The sequence below is a fragment of the Emydura macquarii genome, unplaced genomic scaffold, assembly GCF_026122565.2.
Source record: "Emydura macquarii macquarii isolate MOO-44397 ecotype Brisbane River unplaced genomic scaffold, CSIRO-AGI_Emac_v2 contig_2810, whole genome shotgun sequence".
NCBI lineage: Eukaryota > Metazoa > Chordata > Testudines > Chelidae > Emydura > Emydura macquarii.
The window spans coordinates 32784-54170 of NW_027132947.1; the positions used below are offsets into that span (position 1 = coordinate 32784).

The 21387-nt window shown below is 69.8% G+C and overlaps 1 protein-coding gene across 1 annotated transcript in view; it reads left to right on the forward strand.

Moving 5' to 3' along the window:
- The window catches only part of LOC137166243 (SCO-spondin-like), a gene marked incomplete at its 5' end in the record, with an annotated part of 47855 nt that extends 32165 nt beyond the window's left edge, over positions 1 to 15690 (forward strand). The window contains 28 exon segments of the mRNA XM_067567899.1: positions 500 to 667; positions 1141 to 1272; positions 1665 to 1823; positions 1826 to 1904; positions 2009 to 2161; positions 2395 to 2441; positions 2530 to 2700; positions 2777 to 2947; positions 4005 to 4163; positions 4449 to 4579; positions 5200 to 5324; positions 5487 to 5533; positions 6296 to 6577; positions 6910 to 7071; positions 7570 to 7686; positions 8065 to 8203; positions 8995 to 9197; positions 9697 to 9867; positions 10217 to 10347; positions 10824 to 10975; positions 11578 to 11624; positions 12048 to 12212; positions 12481 to 12689; positions 13145 to 13240; positions 13594 to 13654; positions 14083 to 14213; positions 14739 to 14889; positions 15668 to 15690. Coding sequence (XP_067424000.1) covers positions 500 to 667; positions 1141 to 1272; positions 1665 to 1823; positions 1826 to 1904; positions 2009 to 2161; positions 2395 to 2441; positions 2530 to 2700; positions 2777 to 2947; positions 4005 to 4163; positions 4449 to 4579; positions 5200 to 5324; positions 5487 to 5533; positions 6296 to 6577; positions 6910 to 7071; positions 7570 to 7686; positions 8065 to 8203; positions 8995 to 9197; positions 9697 to 9867; positions 10217 to 10347; positions 10824 to 10975; positions 11578 to 11624; positions 12048 to 12212; positions 12481 to 12689; positions 13145 to 13240; positions 13594 to 13654; positions 14083 to 14213; positions 14739 to 14889; positions 15668 to 15690 — 3782 coding nt within the window.
- Between the last annotated feature and the right edge of the window lie 5697 nt (positions 15691 to 21387).

Sequence of the window (21387 nt, forward strand, 5' to 3'; positions counted from 1 at the left end):
GGGGATTTGATAGCGGCTTTTAACTACCTGAAAGGGGGTTCCAGGGAGGATGGGGCTAGGCTGTTCTCGGTGGTGGCAGATGACAGAACAAGGAGCAACGGTCTCAAGTTGCAGGGGGGAGGTCTAGGTTGGACATTAGGAAAAAGTTTTTTACTAGGAGGGTGGTGAAGCACTGGAATGGGTTACCTAGGGAGGTGGTGGAATCTCCATCTTTAGAGGTTTTTAAGCTGAGGCTTGACAAAGCCCTGGTTGGGATGATATAGCTGAGGTTAGTCCTGCTTTGAGCAGTGGGTTGGACTAGATGACCTCCTGAGGTCCCTTCCAACTCTAATATTCTATGATTCTATGATTCTATGACGGCCCAGGGGGGGCGATGGAGGGCGGCGGGGAGGATCGGCCATGCCCGCGGCCGGGGGACGGGCCGCGTCCGGTGCTAATGGTTGTTCTCCCTCTCTGCCACCCCCTCTTCCCCCGTGCCCGTCGGCGTCTCTGCGGCCAGGGGCCGGAGCCTGGTCCAAGTGGAGCCCGTGGTCCTGGTGCGACCGCACCTGCGGGGGGGGGCGCTCCGTGCGGACGCGCACCTGCACCAGCCCCCCGCCCAAGAACGGAGGGCCCCGCTGCCCGGGGGAGAAGTACCAAGGGCGCGTCTGCAACCCACGGCCCTGCGGTAAGGAGCTTGGAGGGGGCGGGGCATGGAGCCGGGGAGGGAGGTGTGGGGTAGGGGGGGCCGGCACAGGCAGAGTGAGAGCCGCCGTGCCCAGGGGACGCTTGGCGCTGCTGGAGCATGCCAGGCCAGTGGGGTGCAGTGGGATCTCAGGCAGGCACGGCCCTGGGGCAGCACCGCAGCCCGGCTGGTGCACACCCGATGCGAGCCCCAGTGCGGGCCTGGGCAGGCTCTGCAGCCGTAGCTCCAGGCCTCGGGCAGGGAGGGGGCGGGCGCTGGGCTCAGACCGGGGTCCATCGAGCCTGGGATCCCCCTTCCCGCCCCTGCCGCCAGGGGCAGCCCCACGGCCCATCTCACCCTGCGCCCCCTCCCCCCGGCTCTCCGCATCCCTGCCCGGGTGAGGGGCTGCCTGTGGGGAGCTGCCGGGAGGCGTCCGCTCCCCGGCCCTGGCGTCACCTGTGCCCGTTGCCCCGCAGAGGAGGGGTGCCCGCCTGCCATGGCCATGGTGGACTGCGCCAACCGATGCCCGCGCCATTGCTGGGACCTGCAGGAGGGCATCCTGTGCCGGGACGGGGATGCCTGCGAGCCCGGCTGCCGCTGCCCGGATGGTGGGTGACCTGTGGGGGGGCTGGCTGGGGCGATGAGGCACTCCGGGGGGGCAGGGCTGCCTTGGCGTTAGACACCCCCTCGGGCACCGCTGGGCAGGGACGGTGGGAACCCATCCTCTCGAGGATACCGGGGTCCCCAAAGGCACCCACAGTGCGGGGCCCCTTGCCAGGGTGCCTCGTCCCCCAAAGGGACCTAGCGCTCGGATCCTCTGTGCCGAAAGCAGGGGTTACGGCGGCTCTCCATGTGCTGCGAGCAGTACGGGGGCTATGACACACCGCAGCCTTGCTGGTGGCGCCCAGCAGGAGGCAGTGCTCCCCAGCGGCTGCCCCTAGCAGAGCCCTGGGGCCGGGCCGGGCCGGGTCTCCCGCGTAACCGTCTCCCCGCTGCGCAGGGACCCTGGAACGGGACGGCGCCTGCGTCCCGCCGCGCCACTGCGACTGCACCGACGCCCAGGGGCACAGCTGGGCGCCCGGCAGCCTGCGCCACGACGGCTGCAACAACTGCACCTGCGCGGAGGGGCGGCTGGTCTGCACCCGCCACACCTGCCCCCCAGCCAGTGCGACTGGAGCCACTGGGCCAGCTGGTCCCAGTGCAGCGTCACCTGTGGCGACGGCCTGCAGACCCGGTTCAGGTGAGGGGACCCCCGCACGGCGGGCGCTGAGCCCCAGCCCCCGTGGGGCCGCCGTGCCCATGTCGGGGCCGTTCTCACGCTCTCTCCTCTCCCTGCCTTGCCAGGACGGCCACGTCCGGCTCGTGGGCCCCGGAGTGCCAGAAGGAGCAGCAGCAGACGCGGCCCTGCCCCCGGGGGCCCTGCCTCCCGCTGTGCCTGCACCAGGGCTGGGAGAGACGCCTGGGGGACACCTGGCTGCAGGGGGAGTGCCAGCAATGGTCAGTGCCCGCGGGGGCAGCCGCGCCGGGGGGCCCGTAGCAGGAGCGGCAGGGGGCAGGGGGTGGCTGGGAGCCGGGCTGCAGGGCCGTGCGCCAGTCCCTGCCCCCGGGTACAGCCAGGCTGACCCTGCCTTGCCTCCCCGAGGGGTGATTCCCGCGGGGCGGGTGGTGGGGCTGGGCAGGAGAACGCGGCCCTCCAGTGCCTGACCCGTCTGTCTGCCCCTCCCCTCTAGCGCCTGCACCCCGGAGGGCATCTACTGCCAGGACATCGCGTGTGCGGGTGAGTGCCCCGCCGGGACCCCCGGCACCCTGCCCCCCGCCCCCTCCAGCCCCGGCTCCCCCCCGCTAACCCTGCCCGTCTCCCCCAGTGCACGGCGCCTGGACGCCCTGGTCGCCCTGGTCCGACTGTCCCGTCACCTGCGGCCGCGGCACCCACGTCCGCACCAGGGCCTGCATCAACCCGCCTCCCCGCAACAACAGCTCCGCCTGCGCCGGCCCCGAGGCCGAGGCCCAAGGCTGCGCTGCCCGACCCTGCCCAGGTAAGGGTCGCCTGCCCAGGCTGGGGAGGGGGCCCCGGAGCCCGGGCCCCTGCTGACGCTCTGTGCCCTCCCACAGGGACCGAGCGCTGCGACTGGTCCGGCTGGAGCCCCTGCTCGCGCTCCTGCGGCACCGGCCTGGCCACGCGGACCGGGACGTGCGTCTGTCCGAGCCCCGAGGGCCCGGGCGCCCCCTGCAACCACAGCGCCCCCCAGGAGGTGCAGCCCTGCTACCTGCGGCCCTGTGAAGGTAGGGGCGCCCCGTGGGGGATGGGCGGGGCCGTGCCAGAGCCAGCAGGTCCCCCTCTCCTGTGGCTGTGGCCATAAGGAGGGGGAGCTCAGCCTGCAGGGTGCCCCCGTCTCGCCTGCTCGGGGGCGTCGCCCCCCAGGGGTCCCCTCCCCTTCCGGGACAGGCCTCGCGGCCTCCGAGAGGGAGCCTCTGGGCTCCAGCCCCCCTGGTTCGCCCCCCCTGCGAGCTCTGCCCAGCGAGTCCCACTGAGCCGGGCGCCTGGGGGGCAGTGCCCGCTCTGCGGAGCCCGCCGGTATCTGCAGCCACAGTCATGGCGTGGGCAAAGCCGCCGGGCGTGTCAGCCCCCTGGACGCAGCCCGGGAAGCCGGAGCCGGCCCGAGGGGAGGGGCGGAGCAGGGCAGAGCAGGGACCCCCTGGCTGGGTGCTGCCCTCGCCGACTGCATCCCGGCTCAGATGCCAGGCCCCACGCTTCTTCCCGCAGCGCCCCCCCCCACCCAGCCCAGCACACCTCCCGCCCCGGGGTCTCCAGCGGGGCCGGGCCCAGCTTCTCTGCACAAGGGCAGCGAATCCTCTGGGCGCTGGGGGTCCATGTCCCGTCTGCTGTTCTCAGCTCGGGTTTCCCACTGATCTGGGGTGGCCTCGACCCGTCCTTTGTAAGGGCCCGTCCGTCGGCTCAGCCAGCTTGGCGGCCCCCCCATACACAGCTGTGTCTGCGCCTGCCCTGAGAGCAAAGCTGGTCCTTTTACCCCCAAGGGGAGCCCGTGCACTGTATGGGGAAACCGAGGCACACATAGGACTCTTCCTCCCTGCCCCCGGAGCACTTCCTGGCTGAGGGGGAAACTGAGGCACAGGCCGAGGGATGGGACCTGCCCGGAGTCAGTGCAGGGCCAGGACCAGACCCAGCTCTCCTGGCTCCCGGAGCAGTGCCCTCAGTCTGCTCAGCTCCCGGGGACGGCCCAGCTCAGGGCTCAGAGTGGGTCCCAGCTCAGTGCCAGCCCCCCGTGGCCGCTGGGCGCGTGGCGGGGCTCCCACGCTGGGCCCCTCTCCCCTCCCCCAGGCGATTGCTCCTGGAGCCCCTGGACGCCGTGGACCACCTGCTCCTGCAGCTTCTTGGTGCAGCAGCGCTACCGGAACCAGCTGGGCCCGGGCCCGCGCGGAGAGCCCTGCCTGGGGCTGGACGGCGAGTTCCGCACCTGCGACGCCTCCCACTGCACCGGTGAGAGCCTGGGGCGGCCCCGGGGGAACCCAGGGGGGCGCTGGGGCAGGGACCCGGAGGGGGGGAGACCAGCGAGAATTCTGCTGCCCCCCTGCAGCTTGGATCCTGCCATTTGTTCACCCCCGCCTCACGCCGGGGTCCCCTCTGCCCCCCTCCCTCCGCCCTGAGAGCCCCCCTTCTCCTGGCATCCATTGGCGGGCCGTGATGCCCCAGGCCGGGCGGGCAGCCCCGGGTGCCCCCAGCTGGCATCCTCCGTGCCAGTGTGACCCTGCCTGTGCCCTGCAGAAGCCAGCTGCGAGCCGCCCTTCGAGTTCCGGGCGTGCGGCTCCCCCTGCGCCGGCCTGTGCTCCACGCTGCGGCGCCAGGAGCTGTGCACAGACATCCCCCCCTGCGTGCCCGGCTGCTACTGCCCAGAGGTGAGGGGGCCCCGAGTGGGCAGGGGCGGGGCATGGGGGGCTCTCAGCAGGGGAGGGCCAGCGAGGGGCAGAGGGAGCGATCCCGCCCACCCTGTCCGCCCTGCCTGGCCGGCCCTGTTAACCAGGGCGACTCGCTGCTGCAGGACGACGTCGCGGCTGTCAGGGGAGGCGTAGCCGTTCCTGAGCGAGGGCGGCTGGTGGGGATGGGCCATGCTGGGGTTCCTGGCACTTGCAGGGCAGGTCCCCGTGGCGGGCCCCTGTCCCCCACCAGCGCCAGCGTTGGGCAGGCCACAGGCAGGTTTCTGGGCCACTGCTCGGCAGATCCCCGGTTGCCGGGGCATGACAGGGGCAGCTCCCTGCTCCGCACAGCCCTGCGGGGCCTGGGTACCCAGGACATGGGTACCGGGTACGGATGAGGAGATGGCTGGGATGGGCACTGGGGGCACGCGAGGGGAGTGGGGTTAGGGACACCCGTCGGGCCGGGCACTCCCTGGCCGTGGGGCCCGGGTGGAGCCCTGGGGAAAGGAGAGGGGGGCCTGCCTCTGCCCGGGCCGTCGGGGGGCTGAGCCGGACCCAGGGGGGCTTTGCCGCCTCTGAGGCTGGTCCTGTGCCCCCGGCAGGGCCTGGTGGAGCAGGGGGGAGCCTGCGTGCCCCCCGCGCAGTGCGGCTGCCTGCACCTGCGCCCGGCCGAAGGCCCCGTCTACCTGGCGGCCGGAGACACGGAGCTGGTCGGCTGCAAGGAGTGGTGAGTGCTCGCGGGGCCCGTGGCCGGGGGCTGCCCTGGGGAGGGGGCGGGCAGTGGGGCAGGACTGAGAGGGGCTGGGGGTGCGGCAGAGGGGGGGTGGCCAGGTGGGGCGGGTGGAGCTGGGGGCCAGACGGGCACTGACCGGCCGGTTTGTCTCTGCAGCGTGTGCCAGGACGGGGCGCTGCAGTGCAGCAGCCAGAGCTGCCAGGGTGAGTCGCTGCCCGGGGCCAGGCCGGCGCGGGGGGCAGGGGACGGGGGGGGGCCGCTGCCAGCCAGAGACGGGGCTGAGCTAGACCGAGCCTGGGTCCCACTCAGCTCTGGGCCTGGGCACCAGGATGGGGCCCACCCGAGATCTCTGGGGTGGGGGAGCCGGCCTGCCCCCCCCGTCAATATCCCCCAGCCAGCCTGGCTCCTGCACCCCAATACTCACTCCTGCCCCCTGTCGATACCCCCCCTGCACCCCCAGCCAGCCCCTGGTGGAAGCAGCGCGGCCAAATCCTTCCAGGGCCAGGTGGCCTCAGCCCCTGGCCTGGCTGCCAGAGCACGGCTCTCTCTGACCCCGGACCCCCAACCTTTCCTTCCAGCCCCCCAGCCCCACCTGGTCTCTCCTCAGCCCTTGGGCCTGTGGGGGGGTGAAGTGGCTAGTGCCAAATGCCTGGGCCATTGGGGTGGCCCCTGGCTGCTCTGGGCATGGGGCCCGGGTCTCTGCGACAAGCAAACACCCCCCTCCTCCCCTTGCTGGCCACGCAGCACAGAGGGGAAACTGAGGCACGCACACTACACATCCAAAATATTATGAAGGAGGCCCGCTCCATCACACCCTCCGCCTCGCCCTCGGCGGTGGGTGCCCCGGCAGGGCAGCGGGAGCTGGGCAGGCGGAGGGCAGGGGCAGGAGACTCAGCCCCCGTTGCCCATCCCGTGGCGTTGTCCGCGGCGCTCACGGTCCCTGCCTCTGGCTTTTGCCCCGCCAGGCCTGCTGCCCCTGAGCGCCTGGTCGGCGTGGACGCCCTGCACCTCCTGCCTGCCCCTCTCGGCTCTCGGCCCCGGCCCCCTCTCCGTGCTCCTGGCGCAGCACGGCAGCTGGCAGGGCGGCGGGCACCCCCCGCCGAACATGGCCCCCCTGGCCTCGGTGCAGTATCGCTACAGGGTGTGCCTGGACCCGCAGACCGGCCTGCCCTGGGCCGGCGAGGCGGCGCTGTGCTCCGCCGAGCTGCAGCAGGAGCGGCTCTGCCCGGACCCCCACCTCTGCGACGGTACCTCGGGCCCGGGGCGCTGGGCGGGCGGGAGACGCCCCGAGAAACCGGCTGCTGCAGGGAGGGGTGGGGGCCCCTCCCTTCCCTCCCGCTCAGTGCTGGCCCCCATACACCTTCCTCCGGATGGGGGTGTTTAGCTGGGACTCTGCTTAACGCCTGGCGGGGGGCTCGTCCCCCCCAGCCTCCTAGATCCCCTGCCCCCAACCGGCTTCCGTCCTGCCCCAGCAGTGGCTGCATTTCCGTGGCGGGTGGGGGGTCCCGGGACACGGGGTGCTCAGGGGGCTGGTGGGGTGCAGGGTGCCCAGCTCTGCAGCTCTGCCCTGCTCTCTCAGATCTCTGCCTGTGGGGCGCGTGGAGCCCCTGGGGGCCCTGCCGGGAGCCCTGCAGCGGCGGCTTCCGTCTGCGCTGGCGCCAGGGTCAGCACCCGGCGGGGCCCAGCCGGTGCCGGGGAGCCCGGGTCCAGTCGGAGAGCTGCAACACGGCCGCCTGCCCAGGTAACCCGCCGGGGCCTGCCGCCCGCCCACGCCCGTCCCCGGTGCAGCCTCCACCGCCCACCCACGCCCGTCCCTGGCGCAGCCCCAGATACTCACCCACGCCTGTCCCCGGCACAGGCCCTGCCAGGCGTCACGAGGGCTCCCAGGTCCCGGTCCGTGGTCGCCCCGTGGCGGGCGGGGCGCTTCCACTGGGCTGTCGGGAGCTGGGGATGTGATGGGGGGCGGACGGGAGCCCCCAGTCTAGGGTTGCTGCTGCCCCTGGGGCGCCCAGCTGTGCCCTCGGGGTGGGGGGATGGCGGGCGGGGCAGGGCGTCCCAGACTCCAGCCAAGGGTCAGCTGGGAACCTGCCTGCCCGGCGCCCGACAGAGCCCAGCTCTGCGCCTCCTGGCCTTGCCCCGCCGCCTGCGGGGGGCACTGCGAGTGGGGCTGGCTCCAGGGCAGCAATGGGGGCCCCCACCAGCCCCCAACACCCCCTGACGCCCCAGTCTGTGCCCCCAGGGGAGCTGTGCGAGGATCGGGGCAAGGAGCACGACCCTAACTGCGCCAACCGCTGCCCCCGGACCTGCGCCGACCTGTGGGAGCACGTGCAGTGTCTGCAGCAGGAGTGCAAGCCAGGTACCCGCCCCCCGCTCGGCTCCCCACGGCTTTACCCTGCCCCACGGCGCTCACTCAGCCCCACGGTGCTCACTCAGTGCCCTCATCCCCTCCCCACATCTACCCTGCCCCACGGCGCTCACTCAGCCCCATTGTCCCCCTCCCCATCTCTGCTTAGCTCCACGGCGCTCACTCAGCCCCATGGTGCCCCTCCCCATCTGTACCCACGGTGCTCACTCAGCCCCTCGTCCCCATCTCCACTCAGCCCCACGGCTCCTGCTCACCCCCCCATGCCCACTCTACCCTCCGCAGAGCCATCCACAGCACCTGTCCAGCCCCCACCCCTCCCCAAACTCCGGGTGCCTGGTCCCAGCCCCTCACCTCCCCCTCCGCCCCCAGGGTGCCGGTGCCCCGAGGGGCAGCTCCTGCAGGACGGCGGGTGTGTGCCAGTCCCAGCCTGCCGCTGCGGGCTCCCCACGGCCAACAGCAGCCTGGAGCTGTGGCCCGGGCAGGCGGCCGAGGTGGAGTGTCACAACTGGTGAGGAGCCGGCGGGAGGGGCCGGGAACCGAAACGAGCGTCCAGCCGGGGCCGGATCCTTCCCCCGAGCCCCGAGGGAGCTGGCAGGAGCCGCGCTACACCCGCCGGTCTGGGGGCCCCGTGTGACGGGAGGGAGCGGCCTGCATTTCCAAAAGGGGAGCAAAGGGACCCGGCCGTCCCAGCTCAGTGTGCGTGGCTCCGGGAGAAGCTGTGCAGGGCAGGATGCGTCCCCAGAGCCGGGCCGTGCCAGGCTGGCCGTATTTCCAGCGGTGGGAAAAGGACGGGTGCTGTGGATAAGGGAAATGCAGCAGGGCCAGGCCGGGGGACGCCGGTTAAGTGTTGGCCGTGGGGCCCGTGGGAGCCTGGAGAAGAGGGGCTCGTTGCAAGCGCTGTGGGGTGGTGCGGGCCGAGCTGGGGGGAGGCGATGGGTCGTGCTGCCCCGCTGGCAGGGGGTCACCCAGAGATGTCCTCAGGGGTGGCCCCGGGACCCGGCTGAGTCGCTGTTTGGGCAGTGACCCTGACGAGCAAAGCAGGCGTGCGCAGCTGGCCCCGGGGCCGGCCCACGCGGGGGGCAGGGGCACAGGAATGGCAGGACGCGCAGGGTCCGGCGCGCAGGCGCTGCACGCTGGGGGCCCAGCTGGCCGTGCCCAAGCAGGGAGCCGTGGGGTGGGGCCCCTCACCGGCCTGCCGCTGGGACGCAGCTGTTCTCTGCCGGGCCATGGGGCGGGGGCAGATTGTGTGTGCGGGGGGGGGGATCTGTGACCCCCCCTGAGCCGCGGCTCTCCCTGCAGCACTTGCAGGAATGCCACCTTCGCGTGCCCGGCTCCGGAGTGCCCGGCCTACGGGCCCTGGTCCGAGTGGAGCCCCTGCTCCGTCAGCTGCGGCGGGGGCAGCGCGCTCCGGCACCGCCCCTGCCAGGAGAGCGCCAGCGGGGCCCCCTGCTCGGCCGAGGCCATGGAGGAGATCGCGGAGTGCAACCGGCAGCCCTGCCCGGGTGAGTGCCAGCCCCACGGCCCTGCCCCCTGAGTGCCAGCCCCACGGCCCTTTCTGGGTGAGTGCCAGCCCCACGGCCCTGCCCCCTGAGTGCCAGCCCCACGGCCCTGCCCGGGTGAGTGCCAGCCCCACGGCCCTGCCCTCTGAGTGCCAGCCCCACGGCCCTTTCCGGGTGAGTGCCAGCTCCACGGCCCTGCCTGCCAGAGTGCCAGCCCCATGGCCCTGCCCAGGTGAGTCAGCCCCATGGCCATCTGTGCCCCCATGGCCCTGCCCACTCCTGCAGCTGCTGCCCCCATTGTAGCACCACAGCGTGAGCAGCCCCCCGGCGCAGCCTGGGACCCCCATCTCGCCCCACCCCGGTCGGTGCCTTCCCGGAGGCCTCCTCTCCCTGCAGAGCATGGGGGGGGCTGGCTGGGGCGGGTGGGAGGTCGGCCCCTCCCGGAGGGGGCCGCGCTGGGTGTGAGCCCCTGCCCCCAGCCTGACCCCTTGTGTCCTTGCAGCCGGCTGCCAGCTGAGCCCGTGGGCCGCCTGGAGCCCCTGCACTGCCAGCTGCGGGGGGGGCGTGTCGGAACGGCGCCGGAGCCTGCTGGCCCCCGGGGAGGGGGAGCCCGACCCCTGCCCCGCCCCACTGGTCCTGCACCGCGCCTGCAACACCCACAACTGCACCCCAGGTACGGGCGGGGCAGGGGGCACGGGCAGGCTGGGCACGGCCCCAGTGCGACGCCCAGGGCCAGAGGAGACAGCGGCGCCCCGGGGACTGCAGCCTGCAGGGGGGCAGAGCGCCCCAGGGGGCCTGGCAGGGACCCCCAGCTGCTGCAGGGGCAGGGCTCAGCCGGGGGCTGCCCCCAGACAGCGCAGCAATGGAGGGACGTGGCCCCCACGCGTGCTGGCTCCCCAGCTCCTGGGCGCGGCTTGCCGGGGAGAGGGGAGACTCTCGGGGTGCGGGCGCCCCAGCAGACAGTGTCCTGGGGGCTCCCGGCTCCCCCCCCCGTGACCTGCCCCTCTCCTGGCTCTGTGCAGAGTGCCCGGGGACCCAGGTGCACAGCGACTGCGCCAACGCCTGCCCCCAGGCCTGCGCCGACCTGCGCCCGGGCACCGAGTGTCTGCAGGAGGAGGAGTGTCAGTCCGGCTGCGCCTGCCCGCCCGGCCAGGTGGGTCTCTGGCCCGCTGCCCGCCCCCCCGGGGGCGCCTCTGCCGCCTGGTCTGAGCCGGCAGCCCTGCCTGCCCCGCGGGTCCCCGGCCTGGTCGCCGGCCACTCCTCTCCTGCCCTTGTGCGGGGAGGGGGGGTTCCCTGGCCTGGTCTCGGGGGGGGCAGGCGGGGGGATGGCCTGGTCTCAGGGGGGACCAGGCGGGTGGGTTCCCCTCCTCGGTCTCAGGGGGGATAAGCAGGGGGGTTCCCTGGCCTGGTCTCAAGGGGGGAGTCGGGGGGGTTCCCCTGCTTGGTCTCGGGGGGGAGGCAGGCGGGGGGTTCCCTGGCTCAGTTTCGGAGGGAGACGGGGGGGGGTTCCCCTGCTCGGTCTCGGGGGGACAGGTGGGGGGGTTCCCCAGCTCGGTCTCGGGGTGGGGGCAGGCGGGGGGTTCCGCGGCTGGTCCCGGGGGCAGCGGGCAGCGGCTGTGTGTGCTGCAGGTGCTGCAGGACGGGGGGTGCGTGCCCCCGGAGCGCTGCCGCTGCTCGCTGGTCCCCGCGCCCGACGTGCCCTGGGCATCCAACCTGTCACAGGAGGAGCGGGCGAGGGAGCACCCGCCCGGCACCACCATCCACCACCAGTGCAACAGTTGGTCAGTGCCCGGCCGGGGGCCTGCCGCGCTGCCTCGTGACCCCGTTCTCCCCCCACTCTGCCCCAGGGCGGCAGCACGGAGCCGGGGGGCGGCTGTGGGCACAGAACGGGCACTGTGGGAGCCTGGGCGGGGGGGGGGGGGGGTCCAGGAGCCTTGGTGGCTCTGGATCCGGCGGGACCAGAACTCCCCCCTCGCCAGGGGAGGGGCCAGCCGGTGGGGCCGACCCCCGGGCACTGGCACCAGGCACACAGCGCTCTGCCCCATGGCAAAACAACCCCAAGCAGGGACCGAGCCGTGTCTAGAGCTTGGGGTGGGGCTGGCAGCCAGGACGCCTGGGTTCTCTCCCGGCTCTGGGAGGGGAGTGGGGTCCAGTGGTGAGAGCAGGGGGGGCTGGGAGCCAGGACTCCTGGGTTTCATCCCCACTCTGCCACTGGCAGACGACTGGCAGGCCCGTTCCTCTCGGTGCCTCAGTTTCCCCAGCAGTTCCGTGGGGCGGGGGTGGGGGCCGGCCAGGCTGAGCTGAGTCTGGGCATGCAGGGCCGGGGCCCCGGGGGGCAGGGCCGGGGGGTGCAGGGCTGGCTTTCATCTCGCTCTCTTTGCAGTGTCTGTCACAGAGGCACCTTCAACTGCTCCCAGCGGGATTGCAATGGTAAGCGCCCCCCCCGCCCACGCCAGCCCCCCCGCCCCACTCCTGGCCCGCAGGCAGCTCCGCACCGTGCGTGGCGCCCTAGGCCCTGCCCCCGGGCGGGGAGACGACCCAGCTGAGCCTGGAGAGAGGCCTGGGTGGGGGTGGGCGCTGGGGGCGGCACTGGCAGCTCAGAGCTCACTGGGGGGGCTGGTGCTGTGGGGCAGAAGCTCTCTCCTCCCGCAGTGTCCCTGGGGCCCACGCAGCGTGCGCCGGGGGTGGCAGCCCGGCCCCTCCGAGCGCTCCTCGTGCAACAGGCGAGCACCCGCGTCTCAGCCCCCCGAATGCCCTGGGCGCGGCTCTGAGCCCCCGAATGCCCTGGGTGCAGTCCTGACCCCCCCGAACGCCCTGGGCATGGCTCTGAGCCCCCATTCCTCCTCCCCGCAGTGGACTGCGTCTGGGCCGCGTGGTCAGCCTGGGCCGCCTGCTCCGTGACGTGTGGGCCGGGCGAGCGGCTCTCCCAGCGGCACCGGCTGCAGCAGCGTCTGTACGACGGAGCCGAGTGCCTGGGCCCCTCGACGCGCCGCACGCCCTGCGTCCTGCCCGACTGCGGTGAGCCCCGGCCAGGGCACAGGCGGGAGTCGGGTTCTGGCAGGGCCCCTCGGTCCAGGGAGCGGGTCCCCGGGGGCCGCTGGGCGTTACGCTGTGGTGGGCAGAGGGGAGCCGCCCTCTGGGGCCCCCCGGGGCTGGGGCGGGGCTGCCCCGCTCGCTAGACCCGGGCAGGGAGGGGGCGGTGGGCGCACGGGCCCCAGGCCAGGAAGAGGGAGGGCGGGTTCGGGGCCCTTGGCCTGACGCGGCCGTGTCTGTGCCGCTGCTGCAGCCTGCCCCGAGGGGGAGCGTTGGCACGGCCCCGGCCCCACGGCGCCCTGTGAGCGGACCTGCCGGCAGATCTACGAGGAGCCCCGGCACAACTGCAGCGCGGGGGCCGCGCCGGGCTGCCTCTGCGAGGCCGGGCGCTACCGGAACAGCAGCGGGCACTGTGTCACCGCCGCCCACTGCGAGTGTGAGCACGGGGGCCAGCCGCGCCCGGTGAGTCTGCCCCAGCCCCAGCCCCGCGGCACGGCACAGACCGGGCGCCCCGCCCAGCCGGAGGGCCTGCCGTGCGGCCAGACCGGCGTGCTGAGCTGCATTGCCGGGCCCTGCCCCATAGGAGGGGCAGCCCCACAGCTCCTGCGTGCGGCGTTCCCGGCGGCACCCGCTCCTGGGCAGCGCACCCAGCGCGGTGCAGCGGATCCAGGGCTCGGCCCCTGGAAATCTGGGAGCCAGGGGCCCAGGGCTGCCCTGCTGGGTCGGGGGGAGTGGGGGTCGTCCCCACGGCATACAGGGCTCTCGGGTCAGCCCCACTGAGGCAGGGGGATCTGGGGAGGGGGAGGTCTGTGCCATGTGGCCGCGCTGGGCCAGGGAGCCAGGGCTGAGTCAGGGCAGCCGGAGCCTGGGGTCCCCCCGCGCGGCCGTGCCGGCTCCAACGCCTCTTCTCTCCCCAGCCGGGCGCTGCGTGGCAGGAGGGCTGTGAGCGCTGCCGCTGCCTGAACGGGAGGGCCACCTGCACGGCCGGCTGTCCCCCGCTCTCCTGCCTGGAGGTACGGCGCGTCCCGTCCCCGTCGGAGCCCCCCAGGGCTGGCCGGGCATCTGCTCCCCGCCCCCAGGCCGAGCCGCGATGCCCCCAAGGGCAGCCTGCCCGCCCACGGCCTCACGCCCCCTTCCAACCAGCCTGCGCCAGGGGCTGCCCAGCGACTGCTCCTGCTCCTGTCCCAGGGGCCCCTGGGGCACCGCCGAAGGAGCTGGCATGGGGGCTCTGAGCCCGGCCCGGGGCCGGCTCCTACACGAGGGACACGGCAGGAGCCGCCCCCGGCCATGGGGACGGGCGGGAGGGCCCGGCCTGGCTGCGGGAGAGGCCCCGGCTGCCCGCCCCTGACGCGCGCTCTCCCCCCAGGGCGAAGTGAAGGTCCAGGAGCCCGGCAGCTGCTGCCCGGTGTGCCGGAGGGAATCGTTTGGTACGGAGCCGACGGGCGCGCCTCGCACGGACAGGGGCTGGGGTGGCACGGCTGTGTTATGGGGGGCACAATGGGGGCGCGCTCCCCTCCGCCAGGGCTGGCCCCAGTGCCCCACGTGGCCCAAGGGGGGCGCTTTGCTGGCATTCAGAGGCGGCATTAAACTGTACCCCTGACCCTCAGCCGGATTTGCCAGGCACCCACCCGGGTGTCGTCCCAGTAGCCCCGGCCTCCTGGCCCCGTCTGTCCCCGTCTGCCCACAGGACGGTCCTGGGGCGACAGGCTGCCTGCGCTCAGCTGTGTGTCGACGCGCTGAGTTGTCAGCCAGCTGCCCTGGGCCACCCCAGCGGTGGCTGCCTGTTGGTGCTGGGTGGGAGGGCTCGAGAGCCGGGGGTGGGGGGCTGCTGTGACGCCCCCTCCCTCCTTTGCAGAGGAGCCGTCGTCCGTGTGCCAGCGCTACACCGAGGTGCGGAACATCAGCAAGGGGGGCTGCGTCCTGCCCGGCGTGGAGGTCAGCTACTGCAGCGGGCGCTGCGCCTCCCGCACCAACGTGCTCCCCGAGGTGAGCGAGCGAGCGCGGCCTGGCACCGCTGGCGCTGAGCACGGGGGGGCCCGGGGAGGGATTGCCGGAGCGGTGCTGCCCCCCAAGCGCTTCGGCAGCGTCCCGGCCTTGCCGGGCTGTGCCCGTCCAGGGCTGGTCCGTCGGTCGGGGCCGCCCCCTTCACTGCTGCGTGCTGGCTGCAGGCAGGTTCGGGCCCGGACAGCGCCCGTTCTGGGCCCCGCTCGCCCACGCCGCGTCGGACACTCCCCTCACCCGGCCTTGCAGCCGGGGATCCCACGCGGCCTCGCTGCAGAGCGGTAGATCAAAGACCCGCCTGGTGGCAGCCAGGATAAAAGGATCTGGCACAGGATCTGGGCCTCCATGACTTCCCTCCCCACCCCACAGCGCTGCTGACGTCCCTCGGTCCTAACCCACAGCCCCCCCGTTAGCCCAGGCCTGGCCCCTTCCCCCCGCCCTCCGCCCGCCCAGCGCCGCAGAGCTCCCCGCTGCGTGTCCCGCCTGCCAGCCGTGCCCGTCCCCCCGCAGGAGCCGTACCTGCAGACGCTGTGTGACTGCTGCAGCTACCACCTGGACCCGGTGAGCCCAGTGCGCATCCTGAGCCTGCCGTGCGCCGACGGGGAGGCGGAGCCGGTCGTGCTGCCTGTCATCCACAGCTGTGCGTGCACCAGCTGCCAGGGTGAGCAATGAGCAGCGTGCCCGGCTGGGCACGGGGCACATGGCCTGCAAAGGCAGAGGGCGGCGGCTGGGCCGGGGTGATCAGCTGCGTGGGCGGTGCAGCCCCGAAGGCGACTGTCCTGGGTGTGGGACGGCCTGGAGCTGGCGCCAGTGGAGGGCTCAGCCCGGCCTGTGGCTAGTGCATGGACTAGGACGCAGGGGCCAGGTGGGCGAGGGACAGAGCTGAGCTGTTAGAAGCAGGGCAGCAGCGCTCCAGTAGCCTGGCGCCCCTTCCTCGCCTCACACGGCCGCATGGACCAGTGGTCCCAGGACACGCGTCCAGGGGCGTGACCCGGGGTCTCGGCATTGCCCCAGGGCATGGCACGGGCAGGGATCCGTGTACCAGCCGACCCCCAGCACTGGGGCCGTGGCCCTGCACAAGGGGAAATGCGCACGCGTGCACTGGGCTAAAGGGGCCACGTACCCAGCGCTGCGGGACCCAGCCGGGGGTTTCGCACGGTAACGTCACCGCCAGCCCCGGCTGCGTCTCCCGGCTGCGCACCTCGCGCTGGGCAAAGCCGTGGCGTCCTGGTGCGTGGCCGGGCTGCAGCCGGCGGTTGCGGTGCCCCACAGCAGGGCAGCGCCAGGCAGGGGCACCTCACTGCCTCCACGCCCGGCGCAGGAGCACGGCACCGGGGGTGGCAGGGCCTCCACCCCGTCCTGGGCAGGGCCGCGCTTTCTCTGAACAGCCCCTTCCCGGGGCGCCCTCCCTGACCGGGCTTTTCTCTCTTCCTCGCCAGGTGGGGACTTCTCCGAGCGCTGACGGCCCGTGGGCTGGGCCCCCTCCCCGCGCTGTGACGGCGGCAGACGCGGGGCCAGGTCAGCGAGGTGTCTCGGCGCTTGGTAGCGCCGCACGGCCCATGAGCAGGGTCCCTGCCGCCCGCGTTGTCCAGCTGTAGCTAGTAATAAAGTGAACCAAGCCGGCACTGACGGGCCACTTCTCTACCTGGCTCCCGGGGGCTGCGGGGCGTTGTCCGGAGCACCGCCCCTCGCCGCGCCATGGCAGCATCGCCCCTCGCCGCGCCATGGCCCCGCACTCAGCTCCTGCCCGCCGGAGCCCTTTGCGGGCACAGAGCCTGGCTCGGCGAGCGGCTCTTGGCCGAGGCGAAGGTGCTGGGACCCGCTGGGCGCTGGGGGGCGGGAGGAGGCTGCGGGTGGCCCCAGCGAGGGCTGGGGGGCGGGAGGCCTTGCTGCCGGCGCAGGGCTCCTGGAGCAGGTTTCTCTCTCTGCCTCGCGCTGGCGGGACGTGTGATGCCTGGCCAAGGGGGGCTGCGGGGCCTGGCCGGGAGCAGGGAGCTGTAGTCTCAGGCTGAGCGCCGTTAGCAGCACCTGCAGCCCAGCGCCCGGCCCTGGGCCAGGAGACTCTGCCGGCCTGTTTTACAGATGGTCGATTTCCCTGTCACGGAGCCACCGCATCTGCTCTGTGCCCAGCCGGCAACCAGCCCTGGGAGGGGGCCGGGCCCCAGGGACCCTCAGTTCCACACGGGCAGGCCCGTGGCCGCCAGGACTCCGAGACACAGGGATCCCCGACTCTCCCCGCGGCCCCAGCGATCCCCATCTCTCCCCATGGCTCCCTGCAGCTGGGCTCACATGGGCCACCCGCTGCGGGGGCCCGTGGAGCAGTGGCACCGGGCCGGTCGTGGGGCTCCCCTCCATTGCTATGGGTCGGGTTCAGCCCCTCCTTTAACACCCAGCCACGCCACGCCCGCGAGGCACCGGACCACTCATCTCCAGCGCTGCCCAGAGCAGCCTGTGGCCCTGCTGCCCCCACGGGGCTGCCGTGTGCAGAGGGAAACTGAGGCACGCCATGGCATCATAATGCTCGTCCAGAAAAGCCCCCCCATCACAGCCCCCTCCTCCCCACCATGGCAGCGACTGGGGCAGCCGGGGGTGGCTGCTGCACGTGGCTTCCTGGCCAAGCGGGCTGGGGCCGGTTTAAGCCTCCCAGGCCAGTAACCCAGCATGGCTGGGCCTTGCTCTGCAGCGTCCCCCAGAGAGCTGCTGGCTGGCGACGCCGGTGTGCGGGGGGCAGACAGACCTTCCTCCACCCGCCCAGCCCGGCGGTCACTGACCCACAGCCTCCGGGGCCCGTGGGGAAGGGAGGCAGCCCCAGAGACGGGGCCCAGCATTGGGGGGGGGGGGGCGGCATCCAGGGGTGCCCAGCACGTTGGCGGGGGGGGGGGGGGGCCGCCCACCACCACCGAGAGAAGCTGCAGCGAGCCAGACGAGAAGAGCAAAGCTCGTCTGTCACCAGCAAAGGCTGGCCCAGTTCCCGCCCCCACCTCAGCGCTGATCTCCTGGGCCTGACACCCTAACCCCCCACTGCTGCTGTGCGCAGGACTTGGGGGGCAGGAGGGGGGTCCCTGGCCTGGATCTAGAGCGCGCTAGCTAGTCTGGGATCGGGACTGAGCCCTCCCTCCCCCCCCATCCCATGGGAATCGTTTCTTCATCCAGTGAGGCTGGAACTAGTGGAGCTGGGGACGTTCCCCCCCCGCGCCCAGCTTGACATAGGAATAACAAATCTCAGCTACCTGGTTTCCATCAGCAGCGCCCCCCCCCCCCCGACACCTGTGCCAGCCCCTCTGCCGTGCCAGCCCCCCCGCCTGTGATGCCAACAGCTCGGCGGGGTCCTGGCGGGGCAGCGCCTCACCTCAGCCCTGAGGAAGGCAAAGACAGAACCGGGTCTGGCTCCCTTGGACCTACGATAAACCCCGCCTGCCCCCTGGATTCCCAGGCCAAGGAGATGGGCTCAGCTAGGCCATTCCCCTGCCCCCCCGGCCTGGTTGGGGGTGTCAGCAGCGGGGCCGGGCTGGAGTGAGACAGCGCCCTCGGGCACCGGGCCCCTGGGACGCTGTCCCCATGGGGAGCCCAGCGGGGTGGTGTTGGGGGCACTGGAGGGCAGCCCCCCAGCGGAGCGGAGACACTCCCGGCGGCTGGCCGTGGGGCTGAGGCGCTGGCTGCCATGGGACGGGGCTGGGGCAGTGGCGGAGCGTGAAGAGGACGTGCCCTGAGTTTTAGGGGCTTGGCACAATGATGCTGGGCTCTGCAGGCGCCGGTTTGAAGCCCCCCCCAGCCTGTCATCCCGGACACACAGAGGCCTTGTCCCCCAGCCGGCCACGGCCCAGCATTTCAGCCCCTCGCTGGCCCTGCCTGCCCAGCCCCTTGCTCTCCTCAGCCTGCAGCAGCTGTTTGAAACCCAGCCCTGGGTGCTGGGCCCCGGCCAGGCCGCGGGAGCCATGGGCAGCACCTGCAGCCCCTGGGCTCGGCACAGCCAGAGCCGGGAGAGCGCCGGGACCGTTTGTGCCCGTCTGCCAGCCGGCCCCCCCCCCCCCCCACACACACACACACACACAATGCTCTGGTGTCCGAAGGCCTCCCGGGCTGAGTTCTGTTCGGACGGGAGCAAGTCGTTCACCAGACCAGGCTCAGCCCAGCTCCGCGGCCCTTTGTTCATCCAATGGGGGGGCGACGGTTCGTGCCCAGAGATTAACACTAGTCCAACCCCGGCCGGGCCGGCTGGGCTCAGCCCCGCGGTGTGTCCTCCTGCGAAAAGAAGAGGCCAGCCGGAGCGTATTCAGGGGACACGGCAACAGGCCGCGGGTCTTGTACCTGTAAGAATAGCAAAGGGTGCACGCGCGCACAGACACACACAGACACACACACACACAGTTCTGCGAGCGGGTGTGCTACACCAACCAGTCCGTTCACGCGTCGCTGCAGGCAGCCGTGTGCCTGTCTCCCTCCTTTGATGGAAAGGGACGGTCACGTAACTGCCTCACATTTATTCCGGACGCACCCGCGCTGGGACCCAGCGACAGCTCCAGGCGCCCACCTGAGCCCGGGCGAAGGATCCTCTCGTTGCAGCCCAGGCTCGGCACGGCAGCCCCGCACTGACGCGCAGCCGGCGCCCGCTGGAAGGAGGGGTGACAAATTCCGTGTGTTCCCTGCCAGGACAGAGCGCCGGGGGCAGGGGCCACTGGGGGGAACGCTGCCAGAGTCTGCACCAGACCCAACATGCCCTCAGCTGGTCAAAGGAACCACTGTTATTTGGAACCCCCAAATCCCTACAGTGCGGTGCAGGGCCAAATGCAATATCTCAGCCCAGCCCCGCTCCCCAGCACTCGTGCGTTAGATCCTGGCCAAGTCTTTTACCCCCCACAAAACAAAGACTGGCCCGACTCCTGGCTGTAGGTGCTCCAAGACCCCAGCCTGTTCACCTGACACCAGCAGAGCAACCTTCCCCCTCCCCATCTGGGAGGTATCACGAAAACATCCAAGCTAATGTAATTAACTTTTATCAGACCCAGCCGGCTTGAGTCCCTTTTCTCCGTCCCGTCCCTTGAGCTTGTAACTGTGCTTTGGGCCCCCCACCCACATGGGTGAAATTTCCAGAGGCTTCCTGGGTGTGACAGGAGGCATTTTTCATAGGACGCTGTTAGCAAAGCCAAGCAGCACTTTTACTTCAGTGAGGACATCTATCCGCAGGACCCCTTTCTCTTCCAAATCCATTAAACTTGATTATGGCCCTTTATTTCTCCTCTTCGCTACCTGAGAAAGGATGTTTCTGCAAATACAATTACAGTCCTCATTGATCCTTTTCTGCTTCACGCAGTACTCCACACAACCATGTTAGTGGTACAACAAACAACACAAAACACAAGCTTCACTGCATCAGTAGATCCATGGTTTTGTTCTTTCGCTGTTTTGCTGGCGCCAGCTTTTCCTGAAGTTCTGAAAAACAAAAAGAACATTTTTCTACCTCCTTGGGGGGGAGGAAGGAGGGGGCAGATCATTGCTTAACACACCCCTTTCTTTAACAGATCTCCTTTGATTGCAGGCAAAACCGAGGAAATACCCCCATCTTTTCCCGTGTTTTTGTTCTCTAGGCAGGCCAGGTTTGTAATGTTTTCTACCTTACTTTCTTGAAGGGTTAAACTCTGACCCTTTTGGTTTCACGTAGTTTATTTGCTGCCCAGAGATGTCCATTATCTGCAGCTCCTCTGTGCTGCTTGGTTCTGGCCATGGCCACGTTTTTTTTTTTTTGGTCCTTAAAAGATATTGAACTTTATAAAGTGTGGCAGTACCAAAGGGTTAAATGCTAAAAAAAAACCCAATTCATCTGACACCTACAAAGCCGGGTTTTGGTTTAGGTCCTTAGAACCTTACAGATTTACACAATCTATTTGCACACAAAAATTCTCTTTTTCCCTTGCACTGCTTGTGACCCGTCCCGTGCCCAGGCAGCCACCTGAGAATGCCAAGGGCAGGGCAGGCTGCAAACGGAGAGCAGATTCTCCCAGCGCTGGTGGGTGGCACTGAAGCCAGACTTCCCAACCAGCCACAAACTGCACTCCTGATTACCCCACACTGGTTATCAAGAAGCCAGTCCACAAATGCCCACAGCCCCCTTTACTGCATTTCAGCTCCAGGCTCCCAAATCAGCACTAGGTCCAGTAAAGAGACCAGTTACTAGAACTCTCTGCTCTTTGCTAAAAAGGTTCTCTCTGACCCCAAGGGGTCAGCCACAGCACCAGAGCAATGTAAGTTTGGATCTTACCTAAAATCCCACGCTGCCAGCCAATCCTTTAATAACAAAACTAAAGGTTTATTGTAAAAAGAAAGAAATAAACCATGAGAGAAATGTTAAAGGGTTAAAGAAAATCAGATACATACAGATGATTCAAAGTCCACGTACATCAAGTTTCTGGGAGAAATGTGGAGTTGCAGCTTGTACAGTTCCTCTGGTTCACAACCAGTACCTGGATGGGTCTAAGTCCTTCGGTTCAGTTGCAAGTGAATTGATCCAGAGGCAGGTGTGTGTCTGCAGTTGGACAGGAACATAGACAAAATGGATCCTGTGGCTTGGCCTTACCTATCCCCTGTCCCTGGCCATGCTGTTTTGTGAAATGTTACAAGAACTAAAATGGAGTCCAGAGTCACATGGGCCAATCCTGGTGACTCTTCAGCTCTGCCTTTCGTTCCTTCCTGGGCCCTTTGCTTCTGTAAAGGTTTTGATGGGCCATTAAGCAGGCTATTGTCCTGCCGCCTCTGTCTGGGTGTGTCTTACACAGCGTAGTTTGAAACACAGGTACATCAGATATGTCCATAACTCCCATTACAGATACAACACATGAACGCAAGTATTGCCATCTTCCTCCGCACATTGCATCCTTCCTAGCAGTACCTGACACGGCCTATCTGACATGATCGTTATGATTTTGACATGTTAATGTTACACAATACAGTAAACGTCCCCTCTCTCCCCCTTCAAGCCAGCCCGCGTGACACCCCAACATGAGACTGGTGTAGAAGGGAGCAATCAGAGCACCTGAATACACCTCAGGGGCCCCCTGCTCCAGACAGCGTGACACTGCTCCAATCACTTTCACGCTGCTGGACACAAATTACATTCCCTCTTATACAGCTGGAGGCAGTTAAGTTCCAGTGCAAACCCCCTTTT